At 33.0% G+C, this 21,593-nt stretch overlaps 2 protein-coding genes across 4 annotated transcripts; both read left to right on the top strand.

The window, feature by feature from the left end:
- The first annotated feature begins 13,213 nt into the window (after positions 1-13,213).
- On the top strand, positions 13,214-17,570 carry LOC112707921 (uncharacterized vacuolar membrane protein YML018C). 3 transcript variants are annotated; one of them, XM_025759961.3, is made up of 8 exons: positions 13,214-13,438; positions 14,145-14,543; positions 15,032-15,243; positions 15,591-15,661; positions 15,745-15,846; positions 16,006-16,123; positions 16,340-16,475; positions 17,240-17,570. In XM_025759961.3, exons 1-8 carry the CDS (start codon positions 13,346-13,348, stop codon positions 17,309-17,311), a joined length of 1,203 nt encoding a protein of 400 aa, XP_025615746.1. In that variant the 5' UTR covers positions 13,214-13,345; the 3' UTR covers positions 17,312-17,570. The 3 variants fall into 3 exon arrangements, with proteins under 3 accessions (XP_025615746.1, XP_072057644.1, XP_072057643.1); XM_072201543.1 differs by lacking the exon at positions 13,214-13,438 and adding an exon at positions 13,643-13,884; XM_072201542.1 differs by lacking the exon at positions 13,214-13,438 and adding an exon at positions 13,643-13,840.
- Positions 17,571-18,417: 847 nt separating this feature from the next.
- Positions 18,418-20,268, top strand: LOC112707923 (pentatricopeptide repeat-containing protein At5g66520-like). The gene has a single exon (XM_025759962.3). It carries the CDS (start codon positions 18,418-18,420, stop codon positions 20,266-20,268), a length of 1,851 nt encoding a protein of 616 aa, XP_025615747.1.
- The last annotated feature ends 1,325 nt before the right edge of the window (positions 20,269-21,593 follow it).

The following is a 21,593-nucleotide window of genomic DNA, read 5'->3' on the forward strand; positions in this document are numbered from 1 at the left end:
ACATTCATGTACAATAAAAAAAATATTCATTTAAGAGCAAAGAAACATCCACCAATCCTATACTAAGAAACATCCATATATAGTCACAAAACATAAATATTTAATCACTTCAAAAAGTTATTTTGAACTATTTTTTACAAAAGTAAACCTAATAATTATTTGGCAAATTTTTTAAAAAAATTTTCCTTTGTAAATATATATAATCAATGGCAAATAGATAAATAAATTCCAATCAAAATTCATATAAATGTGGCACAAATATTTTCGTACCTTCTCTGATGATCTTTTCATATATCACAAGGAGATTAATTATTGATTCAACATTTTCAAAGGTTAGTATTTTTTTTTCATAAAGAAGTTTTGTATAATTTTTTGGAGGGTGAGGTGTAAGCGTAAACGTGTATGTTATATTATATGAATTTGGATGGTTTTTGGACATGTAAGTTAGATGTTTGTTTTATGCTTTATATGCTGTTTTTTTTAGCGTGGGGATGGAAAGTTATTTGGGTATTGAATTGTGGATGTTTTGATGTGATCCGGTGAGGTTGTGTTGATTCGCTTAGTTGTACGTGTTTGCTTTTGATTGCAGGTGGAAGTAGTTACAGATGTTATTGAGTCGGAAAACGATGACATGGAATTGAGTCATGTGGTGCGAGTTGTAATTTATTATTATGATAACACTAAGGAGTTATCGAAAACCAGTATTAAGTGTTAGTCGCATTGAATGTCATATTTTTGAATTTCTTTACAGTTGTTCGATCACACTGCCATTTGTGATGAGAGAATCCCAAGTGTAGAATTGCGTTTTGATTTGCTGTAGCGGGCACATAAATTTTATGAAAATTATGCAAAGAAAGTCGGTTTTGTAATCAAAGTTTGGAACACAAATTTTGACAAATCGAGAAAGGAATTAAAGATATCGATTAACCAATCGATTCATTGCAATCAAAAAGGTTATCATGAGTATCAAGTGAAGGCAGCATCTCAGACAAATAAGATAACAGCTACAAGATGCAAAGCAAAAATGTATGTGATGTTCGATAGGGAGAAGGGAAATTGGATGTTGTCGATGTTGGAATCGAGGCATTCTCATCCTTGTTCTGCTAAAAAATCAGTCCATTACCATGTATACAAAGAGCTGACCATGCATGCTAAGTGTGTCATTAAGGATAATGATGAGGCTGGCATATGACTTGACAAGACCTACCCTGCACTAATTAATAAGGTGGGAAGTTTTTTGAATTTGAGTTACTCAGAAAATGATGTGAGGAATTACAATACAAGCAAACTCCGTTCTACTGACGATAATGCGGATGTTAAGAAAATGTTAAAGTATTTCATGCGAATGAAAGAGATCAACCCAAACTTTTATGCAATAGATGTTAATGAGAGTTACAAGTTTAGGAATGCATTGTGGGTAGATGCAAGGTGTAGGAATCCTATGAATATTTTGGTGATGTGGCGTCATTTGATATCACATATAGGAAAAATAAGTATGTGTGTTTATCTATCCCTAATTGTCGTGCGTTCTTACTTGTGGTTTGTGTTATCGCAGCCATGGACTACCGTTTGCATTTTTTGTCGGTGTTAACTACCATTGGAAGTCTACTCTTCTTGGTTGTGCTTTGCTAGAGAATGAGGAGATCCTAAGCTTTGAATGGGTGTTCACGCAATGGGTTAAATGCATGAAAGTTGCGCCATATGATATCATCACAGACCAGTGCAAGACCATGTTTGGTGCCATTAAAAAAATCCTACCAAATGCTCGTCATCGATGGTGCATATGGCACATTATAAAGAAGACATCACAAAAACTAATAAGTTACTCTTAATATAAAGAATTGCATGCTGACATTAGTGACATTATATAGAATGCTCGTTCTATGACATAATAGATGGCTATCAGGTGCATTACTATTAACCTAGTGCAAGTTTAGTTATTTCTTACTTTTATATTGTATTTTCAATTTTTTTTGGATGTTTTTTTACTATATATTTCGTTGTAATTTTCTGGTTAAGTCTGACGGTGTTTCTTGTGCATTGTTTTGTGTAGAATTTTATGACAATCGATGGATGTGGGATCTAACATTTTTCAAGGGCGATTTCTGAGCTGGTATGAGGAGTACGCAAAAGAGTGAAAGTATCCGCGCATTTTATGGTGGATTTTTACACAACAAGAGTAGCTTAGTTTAGTTCGTCCATTAGTATCATAATGTGCTTGGGAACAAGGAGAAAAAAACTGAAGGGTGATGTTGTAGACTCTAAAAAAATTATCCCTTGTGTATCTAACTCTACCATTGAGAAACAATTTCAACAGGAGTACACCAATAATATGTTTAAAAAAATCCAAGCAAAATTCATTAAAACATGTGATTGCATTATCCGTACTATGGAACAAGATAATGATTCGATTTGTGTGAAAGTAGATGAGCAGAAATAGTTTGTGATAAAGTTTCCTACTATACTTATAACGTTGTTTTTTACCCATTAATTCAAAATGTTCGGTGCGAGTTCAAGAAGTTTGAATGAGGTATAATGTGTTACTACACTCTATGGTACTCTATTTTAGGGGTGTGCATGGCCCGGCCCGGCCCGAAGACCCGGCTCGGTCCCGAACACTTTTGGGGCTAATTTGGTGTGATTTCATCGGGTCTAGGGCCATATCTCGGGTCACCCGAAATCGGCCCGGTGGCCCGGTCATCATACACAATTAATATTTTGTGTTATTAGTGATGGATGATGGCTATTATTATGTGAAATTTAAGTATTGTAAACCTTAATATTTTGTATTACTAGTCATTATATATAAGACTATAAGTTAATGTTTTATATTTAAAATGCATAAGACTTTAGACTAATGCATAATTTTGTGTTATTTGTATTGATTTAAATATTTGGTGTTATTAGGCAATATTAGTATTGATTATGGTTATGCTTTAATTTTAGAGAAAAGTTGGTTCTTATTATATTTTTCTAAGTGAATTTTACCATGTCAAATAATAGTTGGAGTCTTGGAAATTTGGATATTTTTACATGCTAACTTACAAGACGGTATCAAGGTAATATAATGTTAACGGCCCGATTTTCACCCGGTTTTTACCCGGTATAATCGTGGCCCGAAAGTGTATAGGTTTCATCGAGTCTAGGGTCGGGTTCGGGTCTAACAAATAGGCCCGGTATATATTTCGGGCCGGGTCTGGGTCACATCAAATCCGGTTTCACCCGGCCCATGCACACCCCTACTCTATTTAGTCTATAATATGACAACACGACAAGAGTGTGGTAATACAATATACCTCTTGATTCAAACATGTTGCTCTCGCACTGAACATTTTGAGTCAAAGGGTCAAAAACGACGCCATAAGTACAGTAGAATACCTTATCACAAGCTAGTTTCTGCTCATCCACTTTCACACAAACCAAATCACCCTATTGTGCTACAGTACAAATACTGCAATCACCTTTTTTAATGAATTATACTTGGATATTCCTAAAGATATTGCTGGTGTACTATTGTTGAAATTGTTTTTCAATGGTAGAGCAAGATACACAAGGGATAACTCTTTTAGGGTATGGAACATCGTCCTCCAGTTTCTTTTGCTCTTTGTTTCCAAACACATTATCATACTCATGGACAAACTGAACCAAACTACTCTTGTTATGGAAAAATTCACCACAAATGCATATATACTTTCATTCCTTTGTATACTCCTCATACCAGCCGAGAAATCGCCTTTGAAAAATATTGGAACTTATACCCATCGATTGTCATAAAGCTTTACACAAAACAAAAGACAAGAAACACCATCAGACTTAACTAGAGAACCACAGCAAAACATACAGTAAAAAAAAGCATCCAAAAAAATTAAAAAAAATCAATGAAGTAAGCAATAACTAAACTTGAACTAGGTTAATAGTAAGGCACCTGATAGCCATCTGTTGTGACCTAAATTGTATGTTTTTATGAATTCGTCCAATCAGTTTCGAATGAGGCCACAGAACGAGCATTCCAAATAATGCCACTAATGTCAGCATGCAAATCTTTATACCAAGAGTAACTTATTAGTTTATGCGGTATCTTCTTCATGATGTGCCATATGCATCATCGATAGCGAGTATTTGGTAGGCCCTTTTTAATGGCATCAAACATCGCCTTGCACTGATCTGTGACGATACCTTGTGGCACACTTCCCATGCATTTCACCCATTGCGTAAACACTCATTCAAAACTTAGGATCTCCTCATTTTCTAGTAAAGCACAACTAAGAAGAGCAAACTTTTCATGGTGGTTAACACCGACAAAGAGTGCAAACAGTAGTCCATGTCTGCGACAACACCAACCACAAGTAAGAATATACGATAATTATGGAACAAAATGCCTTAACAAATGATAGATAAACACACATACTTATTTTTTCTGCATGTGGTGTCAAAAGACACCACATCACTTTAATTCATAGGATGTCCTGCACCTTGCATCTATCTATAGTACATTCTTGAACTTGTAACCCTCGTCAACATCTATTGTATAAAAAAAAATTTGAGTTGATATATTTCATTCGCATAAAATACTTTAACATCTCTTTAACAGCTGCATTATCATCAGTAGAATGGAGTTTGCTTAAAATACTTTAACCCTCGTTAGTCAACGCAAGGTAGGTCTTGTTGGGTCGTATATCGGCTTCATCATTATCCTTAATGACACACTTAGTATGCATGGTCAGATCTCTGTACTCATGGTAATGAAAAGATTTTTTTGTAGAACAAGGATGGAAAGGCCTCAATTCAAACCTCGACAATATCCAATTGCCCTTTTCCCTATTGAGCATCACATACATTTTTGCTTTGCATCTCGTAGCTGTTATCTCATTTGTTCGAGATGCTACCTTCACTCAAGACTCGCGATAATCTTTCCGATTGCAATGAATCATTTGGTTAATCCGTATCTTTAATTTCTTCCTCGTGTTGTCAAAATTTATGTTCCTAACTTTGGTTATGAAATCGACTTTCTTTGCATAATTTATATAAAATTTATGTACTTTGCTGTAGCCAATCAAAACGCAATTCTACACTTGAGATTTTCTCATCACGAATGTCAGCGTGATCGGACAACTATAAAGCAATTCAAAAGATGACATTCAATATGACTAACACTTAATATTGGTTTTCAATAACTCCTTAATGTTATCACAATAATAAATTACAACTCGCACCTCGTGACTCAATTTTGTATCATCATTTCCCAACTCAATAACATCTGTAACTACTTCCACCTATAATTGAAAGCAAACAGGTACAACTAAGAGAACCAACAAAAAACGTCATAGGATTATGGCAAAAACATCCACAACTTAATACCTAAAAAACTTTTGACCCTCCCGCAAAAAAAAAAAAAACATATGAAGCACAAAACAAACTTGAAACTTACATGTTCAAAAACCATTCAGATTTCATATAATATAACATACATGTTTACGCTTATACTTCAAATCTCAAAAAATTATACAAAATTTATTTATGAAAATGTATAGGGCTAAGTACAATTTTGGTCCCTAACGTAGAGGCTGCAAATTTATTTCGTCCCTGACCTTTTTTTCGCTACAAAATGATCCCGAAGGTTTTAATTTGTTTTAAAATTGTCCTTCGGACGAAAATACCATTCCCCTTTCTTTCCCAAATCAACCAAAAGTGAAGCTGAACCCAGAAGCTGAAGCAGAAGCAGAAGCAGAAACAACACCGATGAACTCAGAACTCAGAAAATCATCATCATCATCAAAACTCAGAAAATCATCATCTGAACTCAAAAGAACAACAACAAAAGCAGCTAGAAGCAGAAGAGCAACAATAACAAAAGAACAAAAAGAATCCAGAACTCAGAAAATCATCATCATTATCAAAACTTAGAACCCAAAACTTAGCAAAACAAAAACCCATAACTCAGAACTCAGAAAAATCAATTGATAATGGAATTAGAAGAAGAACAACAACAATAGAGAACAGAAACCAGAAGAATTGATAATTAGAAGCAGAAGCAGCAGAAGCAGAAGAAACTAGAAACCGGCGAGGAGCAGCGACGACCGACGACCGAGTGAGGAGGAGCAGTAGAAAGGGCAAGTGGTGCGCGACGTCCACCCTCACGGATCTGCTGGCGTTGACGTTGAGCCAGGAAGAGGAGCAGCGGTGGTGGCGGCAAAGATCGGCGATGCCATCGGCGAGGACCCTTCCCCTTCTCCCTCTTCTTCCCGAAAGCCCCCCTCCCCCCTTCTCCCTTCGTGTTCCCTTCCCCCTTTCCCGTTACGCTTTTTCTTTCCTTTGTTTATTTTTTTTTTTTTTTAGTTAGGGGTAAAATGGAAATAAAAATAAAAAATTTGATAAAAATGACGATTTTAAAACAAACTGAAATCTTTGGAACAATTTTATAGCGAAAAAAGGCCGGAGACGAAATAAATTTTTAGTCTCTACGTTAGAGACCAAAATCGTACTTAATCCAAAAATATACTAACCTTTGAAAATATTAAATCAATAATCAATCTCCTTGTGATATATGAAATGATCATTAGTGACGATACGAAAACATGTGTGCCACATTTATATGAATGAATTTCGATTGGAATGACATCTTATATATATATATATATATATATATATAACCAAGTTGGGTTGGTCTAGTGGTTAGCTCACTAGTCCGCTTAAGCAAGTGTCGGGGGTTCGAATCCCGCCTTGTGCATGCAGCAACTCATTGGCCAGCGGCAAACCCTTAAATGGAGCTCAGTACCGCGACGGATTAGTCCTTGGCCTGTCGGGTTGGGGGATACCGTGGGAAACCAAAAAAAAAAAATATATATATATATATATATATATATATATATATATATATATATATATATATATATATATATAAAGAAAAAAATATTCTTAGAATTTGCCAAATAATTATTGGATTTGCATTGTATCAAATCGTTCAAACTAATATTTTAAAGTGATTAAATATTTTTGTTTTTTTTATTATACATAAATATTTCTTAGTATAGAATTGGTAGATATTTCTTTGTTCTTAGATAAGTGTATTTTAGTATAGGATTGGTGGATATTTCTTTTTATTATACATAAAAAAAACACTATATCAAATTTTCACCCTCATGCTAAGAAAAATACCATATCAAACACAAAGGTAACATCTAACTTAAAAGACCAAAAAACCATCAGATTCTATATGATATAACTTACACATTTATATAGCTTGAACAACATACCTGATGATTATCTTCACTTGGAAGTTGGAACACTACTCACACACGCAGTGTTGCCTTCAGTAGACTGATAACTCAAAAAGAACATTGATACATTCGAGCCTCCATCACCAAATTATGGATATATTTGGCTTGCAAAACCATTTTTCATACTCAAACATTCTTCATTCCAGCGACATGAAAAAAAAAACGTTCCAAAATTTAAATTGAATAAATTAACACAAAACCTTATTCAAAATGGTTGCAGAATTAACGTCGTGGTCGCTCCCTCAGACAGCCTTTGGCATCAACAACGGTGCGAGCACAAAGAACGGCGACGCCGCAAGAATAACTCTAACACAGACCGATGGAAGACAGCTGCCCCAACCAGCGCACCTTACGGCAATGAGAACCTGATGCTGGTGAATCCGGCCTGGCATACAGATGATGTGTGGCGAAGGTCACAAGTCTATGCAACAGGCGATTGATCTCCACAGGCAGATGATGTGATGAGAGTAGTGTCATCGATGACAGTTACATTACGAAGCTATACGGGTATTACACAATAAAAATAAAGGTTACATCATAATCCTATTTTTAACAAATTTAAAAATTTAAATTTTAAAAAATTGTTCAAGTTAGGTAGTAGAATATGCGAGTTAAGCCCACTTTAGTCTTTTAGATTGAAGATTTATACCGATTTAATTTTTAACTTTTCAATGATTACAATTTGATCTTTATATTTTAAAAATGCATTAATATAATCTCTTATATATTTTCTATTATTAGAACTCAACGTCGAACATATTAAAATAATGTTGTACATATTTTAATGTTAAAATAAATATTAAACAACGTCGTTTAAGGATTATAGTAAAAAATTTAGTTATGACTTATGATATAATTGTTTAAACCCTCAAATAATATTGTTTAATATCTTTTTTAACATCAAAATATATATAATATTATTTTAATATATTTAGTGTAATAATGTTTAAATCCCATCACTAATAGCGTTGAATTTCAGTAATAAAAAATACACAAAAAAATTATATTAATATACTTTTTTAAATTTAAAAAACTAAATTGTAATAACTAAAAAATTAAAGACTAAATTAATGTATCTTGCGAATCTTATATCCAAAAGGAGACTTATCTCTAGAATAAGCCTGTAATTTCTCGTTAGAAAACAAACATTTGAGGAAAACAAAGAGCACAGATGAAGGACAACAAAATTTATATGGAAAAGTGGAATGGCTGGTCCACCAAAGTCTGAACAACAACTACGTGCCTATGAACGACTGGTAGTTGCATTTTGGATTCCCCCTTTACCCTCCTCATGTCCTTTTGTCTTCTTCTATCTCTTCCCTTTCTTACTTATTTTCCCACACTTTCTAGTTCTTTCTCTCCCATTTTCTCACTTTCCCAACACAACCGAAAATCTGCCACCATGGACGATGACCCTTACAACCACAACCACCGCCTTCTAACCCTCCTTAACACTCTCAAACAAGCGTCCATACATCTCCACACCACCACCAACCCTCTCTCCTTCTTCCTCTTCAAACCCGATCAATCCAATGCCGCCATTGAAGCTCTCCTCGAGCTCGAACCAAAGGCACAAGCGCTCTTCTCCACAGACCCTAGCCTCCGAACAATCTCCCACACTCTCTCCAACCTCAAAACTCTCATAAAAAACCATGGCGGCGATGGCGGCACCTTCCTCCGCCGCCAGATCGCTGCGTTCAAGATCTCGAAGCTCGCTCGCTCCCTCGAGTCTGAAATCCAAGCCTACGTGGACCGCGTAACCGTCATCAACCTCGTCAAAACCTTGCTCCGCGAAGACGCAAAAGAGGACGAGAAGATCAACACTCTCATCTTCTTCGAAGAGAGGCTCTCTCAGGGTTTCGATCTAGGGTTCCAGGATTTGGTACTGAGAGCGAAAATCTTCCAAATCCTCGAACAAACGCTGCTCCTGGAACCATCAAAGCGCGTTCGCGAACAATCCGCGTTCGCAATCGAAGCTCTCGTCAAGTTCAACAAGAACGTGTTCGTAGGGTTAGTCCTTATGGGCCCTACCGTGAAATCACTGTTAGATATCGCATCTAGCTCTTCGATCCGCGTCGTTACGTCGCTGGTGAGGTTCATCAGAAGTCCGTTGGTGGACGAGATCCTCTGCGGCGGCGAAATAAAGAGAATAATCGGATTCTTGAGAAAAACGACGCCGTGGTGTGAAGATGACGTGGCGGTTTGTACGGCGGCGTTGGAGTGCGTGTTGGAGATAGCGTATATTGGGAGGAGAGAAGTGGTGGAGACTATGTTGGAGGAAGGTTTGGTGAAGTTGTTGATGGAGTTGCAGAGAAAGAGTGATGACGTGGCGAGTTTTGAAGGGTGTGTTTGGAGGTTTAGCGTTCAAGTTGAGGTCGGAGAAGGGTTGAGCTTTGAGGAGAAGAGGGAGGTTAAAATGGAGATTTTACGTTTGGTGAAGGAAGCTTCGGTTTCCGATGCTGAAGCTGCGTCGGTTTCTGCTGAGATACTGTGGGGTTCTTCTCCTTGATCGCGAAAAAAAGAAAGAAAATTTGTTTATTTTGTTACCTTTTTTGGAGGCTTGCTTTGCTGTTTTGTTGACCAAAAGTCAACGCTTTTTCTTTTTGGTTTAGGGTTCTTAGACCAAGCTAGTTAGTGTTTAGTGATGCTGACGATATAGTTTAAACTTGATTAAATTAATTTGATTCGTGTGTATATATATAATACTGGATACTGTATAAACAAGATAAGAAAGCTAGACAAAAAGTCGGATTCGGAGGTTTTGTAACTTTTTTTTTTTCGTTTTTGGATCCATGGATTCTAGAATCTGATTAGAGATTTCGGATACAAGTCAACCTATCCAAATTGCAATCTAATAAACGGTATGAATTTTTTTATTTTTATATTCTTAATTAACCTCATAATTTTTTAAAGGGTTTAACTAACATATATTTTAAATACAGATAAAAATAGGTTCTTTCAAGATTTCACTCTTAACAGATTAAATTTGTAACATATTTAATTGATCTGAGTTTGATTTATAGTCTATTATAAATTTTATTTTAAGTATTAAACTTGATGTATTATTGAACTTGAGCAGACTTAAAACTTGATAAAAGATCTGGTATATATAAAATAAAAAATATTTAAACAATTTATTTTTTTAAATATTTATATACAATATATTAAATTCAATCTTTATAATAATATCTAAATTTTTAAAGTATTTAAAATATAAAAAATATTATAATAAAATATAATAAATTTAAAAATTTTAATAAATATTTTTTTATATTTTAATTATAAAAAAATATTTTTATATTATTTATATTTTAATAAGTTTAGGTAAGTCTAACAAGTCTATTAAACTATTTTGTAAAATTGCTAGAATTATTTTATGGTACTCTTAAGTTTAAGGGCATATGATAAATTTATCATTAAAAAAATTTTTTTTTTTATTTAATAGATGCAAAACAAATATTTTGGAAATTTAAGTTTTTTTTGTATTTTTAATAAAAACTTTTTTAATATATATTTTTAATATGTGTTTTTAGAGTATAAAATAGATAAATTCTTTTTTAAATAACCTAAATTTTATCCGAAGTAATTGAATTAGATGATTCTTTAAATTTTTAAAATAATGTTAGAAAAATAAAAATATTATTTATATATTAAAATTAATTATTATTTATAATATATATAATTTAATTTATTTTTAATATGTATTTTATTTTTTAATATATATTTTATATTAATAACTAATTTTAGTGTAGATTTAGTATAATGGCAGAAAACTATCTAATATGTAATAACTAATAAGAGATGTTTAAACTATGAAACAAGCATTGTTCATTTCCCTTCTTCTTTCTGTTCATTTCCCTCCTCCTTTCTCTTGTGTGGATATGAAGCATATATTCAACCTATTAAAAACAATCTAGTTCTTTATTCTTGTACCTTCCTTGCAAATAATTTTAGCAGATATTTACTTAACTTACCATCCCCATCTATCTATAACTCCAATTTATTATTCCTATACGAAATCATTATTATTTGTATTAAAAAATATAGCAATTTCTTTAATTATCATAACTTTACAACAGGGTGCATTAGCTATTAAATGCTGAGGTAAACACTCTGTTGACATTTGACATTGTTGTTCCTCCTTTTAATTTTGGTCTTATTAGGTAGCGTTTGTTTGTAGAGACACGATAGAATAGGACACTAAGACAAAGATAATAGGACAGAGACATTAAAAATTATGTTTGGTGTATTGTGTTTGGATACTAGAACACTAATGCAATGTCCAGTATTATGTTTGGATACACATGAACAAGACTAAAATATTATATGAAATGACTAAAATAGCCATGTGATTCCAAATTTTCTAGTATCAACTAATTTAATAAAGAATGAGAATACATAGGAGTACACAATAGGAACTTGAAAAAAATATTTGAAGCAGTCAAAAATTTTAATAAAAAATTATATAATAGTATTTATATTAAAATAAAATTTATAAATATAATTATTTTCTTTTTAAATTTATTATTAATATGTAGGAATACATATGGTTAATATTAACAAAAAAAATAAATCTGAGTTTGATTAATAAAAAATTTCCTTTAGGTTAATAAGCCAAGTTAATTTTAAATACAAAATCATTTTTACAAAAAAATCCATTTTTACATGGAAAAAAATTAATTTTTGCACATAAAAATCTATTTTTATTTAGAAAATTAATTTTTTTTATCTAAAATTTTATTTTTCTTTTCAAAAAATTAATTGTTTTTAAATTATATAAAATCAATTATAATTTATAAATTATTTTTTAGCATTTTAAAATATCAATTTTATCTTTATAATATTTATCTTTTAAAAGTCTCAAGACTAATTATTTTTGTTATTATTTTTATTACAAATCAAATAATATAATATAAGGTTAAAATGATGTTAAAGTAAGAGTGATAAGAAAAAAGAAATTAGCCAGTCCAATAAAAATTTCTATAAAAAAGAGAAAGTACCTAAAGAAAAAAAGAGAAAGAAGGAAAACGTAGAAATAGAAAAAGAGGATGGAGAAAAAAAAGTACTTTCTGAAAACAACGCAAAATAGGAAAAATAAGAAGGGGCAATAGTGGAATAATAAAAAATAGCACCATGGACAGAAAAGAAAAAAATTCATAAAAACAGTCTGTGTCCCTCTTCCAAATTTCGTGTCCATCATTGTCCTTCGTAAAAGAGTGGACACAAAAGTATAAAAAACTGTCCCGGAGACAATATATTCAGTGTCCATATCTTTGCTTCCAAACACTTTTTAAAGATGTACTGTCCATGTCTCTTTGTCCTGTCTCCAAAAACAAACGCTACCTTATAGTCTTTATCATCACCGTCAATTATTTATAATAACTCTCTTAATAAATAATAACCAAATTAAAAAAGAAACACTCAAGAAAAATTATATCACTTACATAAGAAATGTGCATCATATATCATCTAGAAGGCTATGTTCCAAAATTAAAAGATAAATTTCACAAATTAAAGTACTAATTGGCTGTGTATAAAAAAATTCACTATACCCTTAGAAGTTCATAGGAGGTTTTAGCCTTTTAGGTTTTGTAACCTTTTTTTTCCCAATATTTAAACCCAAAATACTTAGTTTAGCTAATAAACAAAAATATACATACATAACTTGGTGTCTAGATCATAATTCATAAGGTATTACTACACCCACTTGCTGGCAATGAATTGTCCCCTTCTTTTCTATAAAACATTTTCGAGAATTTATCAAGGATGAACAAGTGGACGGTGGCATTATCATTATTTATCTATCTATTTATTTATTTTATAGTTATTACCACAATAGAACCTGTGTTTGTGACAGGTGAGGAAGAAAAAATTAAAATCCACACTATATTTCACTATCCCAATTGCATATATATAAATATGTAGTACTAAAATTAACAGAAAGAAACAAACCAACCAACCAATCTCTTCCTTCTTCTTTCAATTTTCCTTTGCAATAAGAAAAATCCACCCTCCCTCCACCGTGCAACCCTCGCAAGATTTGTCATTTTAATTTTTTTTCCCTTGCGATGGTGATGGTGACGGGTTGGAGATACAGGGCTGGGTTGTTCCTCATTGGCACTGTTGTTATTATATGGGTTACCTCCGCAGAAGTTACCCAGGTAACATGCATCTTCCTCTTGTTGCTTCTCTTTCACGCAATCAATGTGTTTGTTAAATCTCAATGCCTTTTTTCTTTCAAGTGTTGTATGAGCCTTCCTTGTGTTTGTTAATTTGCCTAGTACTTGTTGCATGGGGTTAAATTTTTTTTGTTTTTACCATAGGAACTCATGTTATTAATCATGTGTAATCCAAAATAGGATGCTGTTAATGACAGAGGAAGCTAATAAAGCTATTATTTTTAATTTAAAAAAAAAATCTGAGTTGATTGATGCCAAAGCTTCCTATATCCCAGGAAGTAGGAAGTAACATTTTTTTTTTTTTTTTACTTTTCTGTTTACAAATGAAGTTGAGTGAAGGAGAACCTTGGAGCAATGGTTGAGTTGTCTTTGTGTGATTTTAAGGTTATGGTTCAAGCAGATGCATCATTCACTGATGCAATTATCATGTTAGGCGGCTTACATTACAATTTTGCATCCTTTTGTTCATAATCTATTAGGTTCCCTTGAAATATGGCATTTCATTTTGATTTTGTAGTAATAAAACTACTGAATCCTTATCTGCATACTGGGAGCCAATATTTTCTTAAAAACCCTGATTAATGTTTTTTAAATCTTGATTAAGGGAGAATTTTTTTAATGTTATCGTCAGCATATTAGTCTCCATGCATTACACCTGGAGCTTTTCTGATTAAATTTTTTTAAACAGGATATTTTTGAAGATTATAAGCAACCGTTTGCAGTGACATATCTTGGAGCTTCTCTTATGGTAGTTTACCTCCCAGTATCATACTTTAAGGACTGGTTTTGTGAATATCTTAAACGACGGTCTTCTAAAAGTGGTAAAAACGCAGAAAGTGTAGATAAATTTTTTATCAGGATTGGCCCTCCAGTCAAAGGCAGTGGAATAGAGAAAAACTTTGAACTGGAATTCGGGAGTGTGATTCGGAAAGATAGCAAATTAGGCGTTTCGACTCTTGCCGAAGTCAAGCCGTTGATGGCCAGGTATAATGATAATACTCATGTGATAAAATCAGAGAAGCAACTTACCGGCAAGCAAATTGCTACTTATGGATTTTACATTGCACCTATCTGGTTTCTGACTGAGGTAAGCAACTACAGAATGATCATCATTTGATTTTTATAGTTAAGGACAAAAGCATGCCTTACAAGAGATATATGTTGTTAAATCCATTTTACAAAATATGATATTTGTGTTCTAAAGTTTTACAAATATGTCCCTTAAATTTCAGATCAATTTGTTTATATTCTTGTGAAGAATATACATCAGTTAAAATTGTTATTGATAATTGCCATGAGAACTAGTTTCTTATTGAATGTTCTTAGCTGTAATGATTAATTGTGTTTCGTTAAGTGGTTAAACACTTAAACATCCCATTCATTGTGGCTGTAGTTTCATTTTATAAACATGGCATACTCATACACTAAGTTATGTTTCCATGCTTCTCATACTTGAACTTGTGATTGATACTATAAGACCATTTCTGCATCCTTATATTCTCTGTCTCTTGAATCTTGGCGCTTAACGTTGACGCTTAGCGTGGTTCTTATGTAATTCTCTTGTGTTGGTTTCAGTACTTCTCAAATGCTGCTCTTGCACGAACAAGTGTCGCAAGTTCGACAGTATTATCATCCACATCCGGGCTTTTCACTCTTTTTATTGGTGCAATTTTGGGTCAAGACTCTCTAAATGTACCAAAAGTGGTTGCTGTTTTTGTCAGCATGGCTGGGGTTCTTATGACAACTCTGGGGAAAACTTGGGCTGCAGATGATGATTTAATATCAATGTAAGCCTTTTATCTTTTTCAGTCGAATCCGTGTATTCTGGTTTTGACTAACCAACACCGCCATGCCAGATAGAATTATAGAATTTGTGCTAAAATGTAGTAGGAGGTATGTCTGATTTGAAGGTGAAAATGTGATGGAAATTTTCATGGATGAACTGCATGTGTAATTTTACACAACAAACTTGTCCATGAAAATTTTCACGCGACTTTTTCCCCATCCAAACATGCCATAGGTGGAGTTTGTTGGTTACATCATGCCATTATTATATTGTAGACTATATCCATATATATGCCATTTAAATTCAAGTCAATGTTGATGGATATTGACAATTGATGTCTGTGTCCAGCAATGAAGAGCGCTCTTTCGTTGGAGATCTTTTCAGCATTCTCTCGGCAGTATCGTATGGCCTATTTACAGGTTAAGCAACACCTTAGCCGTTTGTTCTACTTTTAATCAGATAAAAATATGAATCTTAACCACAACTGTTGCTACTGCTGCAGTTCTTCTTAAAAAGTTTTGTGGCGAAGAGGGAGAAAGAGTTGATGTGCAGAAGCTGTTTGGGTATATCGGACTCTTTACATTAGTCGCGCTTTGGTGGCTTAGTAAGTTTTTACTCGCATCAAGCTTCTTATCTTTTTCTGTTACATTTGAGAATATGTTCTTTTTGGGATATATTTCTAGAATGATAGTAAGTCAAGGATGAAAAATTTAAACATTTATATAATAAAATCATTGCTAATTATGATTTATATTGGTCTCAGTCTGGCCATTGATGGCCATGGGACTTGAGCCCAAGTTTGCTGTTCCTCAATCTGCTAAAATGGATGAAATGGTTCTTGCCAATGGATTCATTGGAAGTGTGGTTTCAGATTACTTCTGGTATGTGACAGTAACCTTATTAGTATCATATACTATTAGTGCATTGGTAAAGGAATTAGAAACAGGAAATTTGTATTAAATGGAGTGAAAATTTAAGAACTTCCCTAATCCTGATTCCTTACCAGGGTACCAAATAGCTAAACTCTTAAGTCTATTCACACTTGCACAATCACTCAATATCTTATGGTGTGAGTTGTTTTTGTTTCATGTATCCAGGGCACTTTGTGTTGTATGGACAACTCCCCTTGTGGCCACTTTAGGCATGTCGCTCACCATTCCGCTTGCTATGGTGGCTGACATGGTGATCCATGGTCGGCAATATTCTGTAGTGTATATTCTTGGCTCAGTTCAGGTATTGTTTCATTGTTACCTCTGGTAACTGCTTCAGTTTAATTCTTGCTCAAATCTGGCTAAGCAGAAATTTTAAATAAAAACTCCTTTTTGCAACTTGGTCTTAGGAAGTTCATAAATCTAGAGTGTATGGTTCTTGCTTTTGTAGAATAAATTCTAGATAAAATGAATTTTATCAGAGTTTGTAAAAATTGATTTTAAATTATAGTCTAGTAGTTCTTAAGAGTGATTTTGATGGTGTGTTTCACTTCCCCTTGTTGAGTTACTGGAATTGATGGGACAAAATATCACAATTTGTTTACATCATGTGATTTGTTGCAATTTCTTCTTTGACTAACTCATAGATTGCAACTAGATAACTTATCTAATTTTGACCAAGTCAAAAACTACAACCAGCTAGCTTATCCAAATCACCTCTACAACGCTTAAATTTTTTTATTAGAAAATCTTCTTTGTGCTTATCAAATTGTGTGTTTGGCAATCTTATTTCTTGCACTTGTTACTACCTATAGCCACAATTTTTTAATTCAAAAACCAAAAGAAGAATTTTACTTCTTCTCTTCACACTCCTTTTAATAGAATGGAAACTAAAGTACTAAACTACATAAAAAAAATAGGCACAATAAATTATGATCCAACTAACTAAAATCCAAACACACACCATGGATACCACAAATCACAATTGCCAAATCATTTTTAAATTTTGTTGACATATACTAATTGTTGGAATTGGTGTTTGGTATTGGTATTGTTTTTGTGTTGCAGGTATTTGCTGGCTTTGTATTAGCTAACCTTTCAGATTGGTTGTCAAAGAAGTGGAAATCATTCAAATTTTAGGATATAGTTTTCTAGATTAATTTTTTTGGCAAAGTATTCTTTTCATGTTAGCCATTTTCTTGTGTATACCATATGGCACAATAAAAAGTTCTATTTAGCCAAGGCAAGTATCCAAGTTTTGGGTGTTTTGTTAATGAAGGCACAAAGAGCATAAAAATGTATTCTTTTGTATATAGGTTTTGTAATCTTTATATATATATCAGGTTGAGCAATTAGCTAGCCATATTGCACCATGAGAATAATAAAGCCTCTTTACACATTCTTCGATTTGTTTTAATTTTCTTTCAATTGTAATTCTAGTTATTTTTTCCCAGTAAATTCGTTTTTGTAATGATTAGGTTCTCACTCCACTACTAACTATTATTTTTCTCCTCCTCCCTTTAAATAACTATATGTATGTTTGATTATTTTTTTTCCCCTTTATTTTCTTACTAAATATTTTTTGTGTTCTTTCATTTAAACATCTAATTTTTTTCTTGTATTGGACCATTAATTTTTACTTCACCTAATACTATTTATCATTTATACCAACATTTGTTTATATAAAGGATATCGCATGTTAAAGGTACATTTTAAAAATATAATAAAAAATATTTTATTAAAAATTAATAACACATAAAAATATTCAAAATTTAAAAAAATAAAAATATTTAAAATTCAATTAAATAAAATATTTAAAATTTAAACTCAATAAAAATATTTTTTAATGAATTTTATGCTTATTTAATTTAATAATTTATTATAATATTGATTGAAATTAACGGTCATAATATTACTGTTTTAGTATTAGTGTTATTTATTACTTCACTTATATTTAAGATTTTTTTAAAATAAAATTAAAAAATTATTACTTTTTAAAACCCCATTTTCTAATTTTAATTTTTTAAATACGATTTCTTTTTTATTCAAAGTAAGTTTGCCGTATTTTTGACGAATTCTATAAAAACTATAGAGTTCGCCAAAAAGTGGGATGAACTCGCACTAAATAAAAAAAATTATATTTAAAAAATCAGGTATAAAAAAATAATTATTTTTTATTTTATTTCTGAAAAAATCCCCTTATATTTATCTTAAATTTTGTTTTCATTTTCTCCATCAAAACGGGGATGATTAGTTGCTGTGTCCTTCACCCGAAGATCAATACACCATCACCATCATCATCATCATGTTCATCCATGGCGGAACTCAAGCAGCACCACTCCCTTCTCATCCGCCTCGGCCTCTCCTCCGACAACCACGCCATCTCCCCACTTATCACCTTCTCCTCCCTCTCTCCATACGGCAATCTCCGCTACGCTGTCACCCTCTTTTCCACCCTCCCAAACCCTGACACCTTTCTCTTCAACACTCTTATCAGAGCCTTCTCCCTCTCCCAAACCCCCTCCACTTCCCTCCTCTTCTACTCTGACATGCTCCATCGCTCTCTCTCACCCAACAACTTCACCTTCCCCTCTCTCATCAAATCCTCATCACTCTCCGCTACAATTCACCATGGCAGACAGGTCCATGCCCATGTTCTCAAGTTTGGGTTTGGATCGGATGTTTATGCTCTCAATGCCTTAGCTCACATGTATGTTAGTTTTGGTTTGTTGGGTGATGCAAGGAAGGTGTTTGATAGAATGCCTGTGAGGAGTGTTGTGTCTTGGACTATTATGATTTCTGGGTATGCTCAATGGGGGCTTGTGGACGAGGCTCTCGCTGTATTCGAGCTCTTGCCACAGAAGAATTCTGTTGCTTGGAATGCTGTCATTGCGGCTTTCGTTGGCAGCAATCGGTTTCGAGAGGCTTTTGGTTTGTTTCATAGGATGAGGAAGGAGGAGGAGGTGGAGCTGGATATGTATGTAGCTGCTACCATGCTTTCTGCTTGTACTGGAGTTGGTGCTTTGGAGATGGGAGAGTGGATACATCGGTATGTTGTGAGGAGTGGGATTGATTTGGACTCGAAGCTCGCTACGACCATTATTGACATGTATTGCAAGTGTGGCTGTTTGGACAAGGCTTTCAAGGTGTTCGGTGGGTTGCAGGTGAAAGGCCTTTCTTCATGGAACTGCATGATTGGAGGGTTTGCAATGCATGGAAAAGGAAAAGATGCTATTAGGCTTTTTAGGGAGATGGAGAAAGAGATGGTTTCCCCTGACAGTGTTACCTTTGTCAATGTCCTGAGTGCTTGTGCTCATTCAGGGTTAGTTGAGGAAGGCCGCTATTACTTTCGTTACATGACAGAAGTTCATGGCATTGAGCCTGCAAAGGAGCATTATGGCTGCATGGTTGATTTGCTTGCCAGGGCTGGAAGGCTGGAGGAAGCAAGAAAGGTCATAGATGAGATGCCAATGAACCCTGATGCCGGTGCGTTAGGTGCACTTCTCGGAGCTTGTAAAATCCATGGAAACCTCGAGTTAGGAGAGGAAATAGGCAAGAGGGTGATTGAGCTAGAGCCTGGAAATAGTGGCCGTTATGTACTACTAGCTAACATATATGCTGATTGTGGTAAATGGCAAGAAGTTGCTAATGTGAGGAAAGTGATGAATGATAGAGGAGTGAAGAAGGTGCCCGGCTTTTCGATGATCGAAATGGAGGGTACTGTTAACGAATTTGTTGCAGGAGAAAGGACTCATCCTCTGGCTCAAGAAGTGTATGCCAAAGTTGGTGAGATATTGGAATCAATCAAGATGGTTGGTTATGTTCCGGAAAATGAAGGTGTGTTGCATGATCTTGCTGAGGAAGAAGGGGAGAGTCCCCTGTTCTATCATAGCGAAAAGCTTGCAATTGCTTATGGGTTGTTAAAAAATAAACCAGGAGAAACCTTGAGAATCACAAAGAATCTGAGGGTTTGTAAAGACTGCCACCAAGCATGTAAATTGATCTCAAAAGTTTATGAGTGTGATATAATTCTAAGGGACAGGAATCGTTTCCACCATTTTAGCAATGGGAGTTGTTCTTGTAATGACTACTGGTGAAAATCAATTACCAGTATTTTGTAATTACAAATGTTAGATGACCAATATTTTTTTTATTTATTATATTTGAGCTAATAGTAACCAACCGTCCCTTTTTTTCACCAAAAATAATTACTCCTAGCATTTTCTATTTGTAATATACTAATATGTCAAGATCCTTTTTCACATCACCTGTAACCAAAAACAGTATTCTTGTAATTATCTGATTATTATGTCCATATATATTTACCTCCTTTAGGAGGTAAAATAGGTATAGTTAGTGTACAGGCTAGTTAGTGCACTGGCTCCTTGCCTAATTAGTGATGTAGCCATCTATTTAATTATGATTTTGTAAATTAATTAAATAATATTTATATTGGTCAAACAACTTGCATTTGTTTTTTATTTAAATATGAAAAAGAAAAAAAAATAAAGGAGAAGCACTTAGAAGGGCAAGAATATGAGATTTATTCACTTATTCAACATTAAAGGTTTGGAACATCACTCTTTAGATATCAATGAGTAAAAGATGAGTTTTAATCGTTTTTAAAAAATTGTTAATCGTTCTATTTTAAATTTATGAATTTGTAAAAATATCTGAATTTTTATTTATTCATTTTTATTTTTTTAATATTTCATTTAAATTCAAATAGAGTTTTATTAACTGACATATTTGTTTTAAAATTGAAAATAAAAAATTTAAATGACCTGTTGAAAGATGTAAGTTAATTTGTTCATATGAGAGTTAATTTTTTCAATTTCGGATGCTTCGAGTGCGGAATTATATTTGAGTAATTGACGACGAAATTATATTTTACCTTAATTTCGCATATATATGACAATATGCTACTTGTGAAACTAAAATATAATACACAAAAATATAATTTTTTCTATTATTATCGGTAAATAAGAATTTATTTTATTTAAATAAAAAAATCCACAACATTGCTCGTTAAGGAAATACTAGTGAAATAATTTAACTTTTAAGTTATATAATGTGTGTAATATTGAATTTAGAGTAATTTACATGAATAAATAATTTAGGATTAAAAATTATACAGATATTCTAAACCAATTTTAGTTACACGTCTATTTTAAATACTTTTGTATAAATTGAATCAATTTAAATTTGATTTAGCATGTTGAGTATTAAATCAATTTTAGTAATACATATTACTGTACATCGTATACATAAAATAGTAAATCGTTGGGAGCACGGACAATAATAATCTAAGTGTTTGTTGGGCGCCATTATTTTGATAAAAAAAATATTTTTTAATGAACTTTTTTATTTTTTAGCCTATTTGACAAATTTTTAGTAGTAAAAATAAAAGTACTATAAAAAT

This window comes from Arachis hypogaea, chromosome 8, assembly GCF_003086295.3.
Source record: "Arachis hypogaea cultivar Tifrunner chromosome 8, arahy.Tifrunner.gnm2.J5K5, whole genome shotgun sequence".
In the NCBI taxonomy this organism is placed as follows: domain Eukaryota; kingdom Viridiplantae; phylum Streptophyta; class Magnoliopsida; order Fabales; family Fabaceae; genus Arachis; species Arachis hypogaea.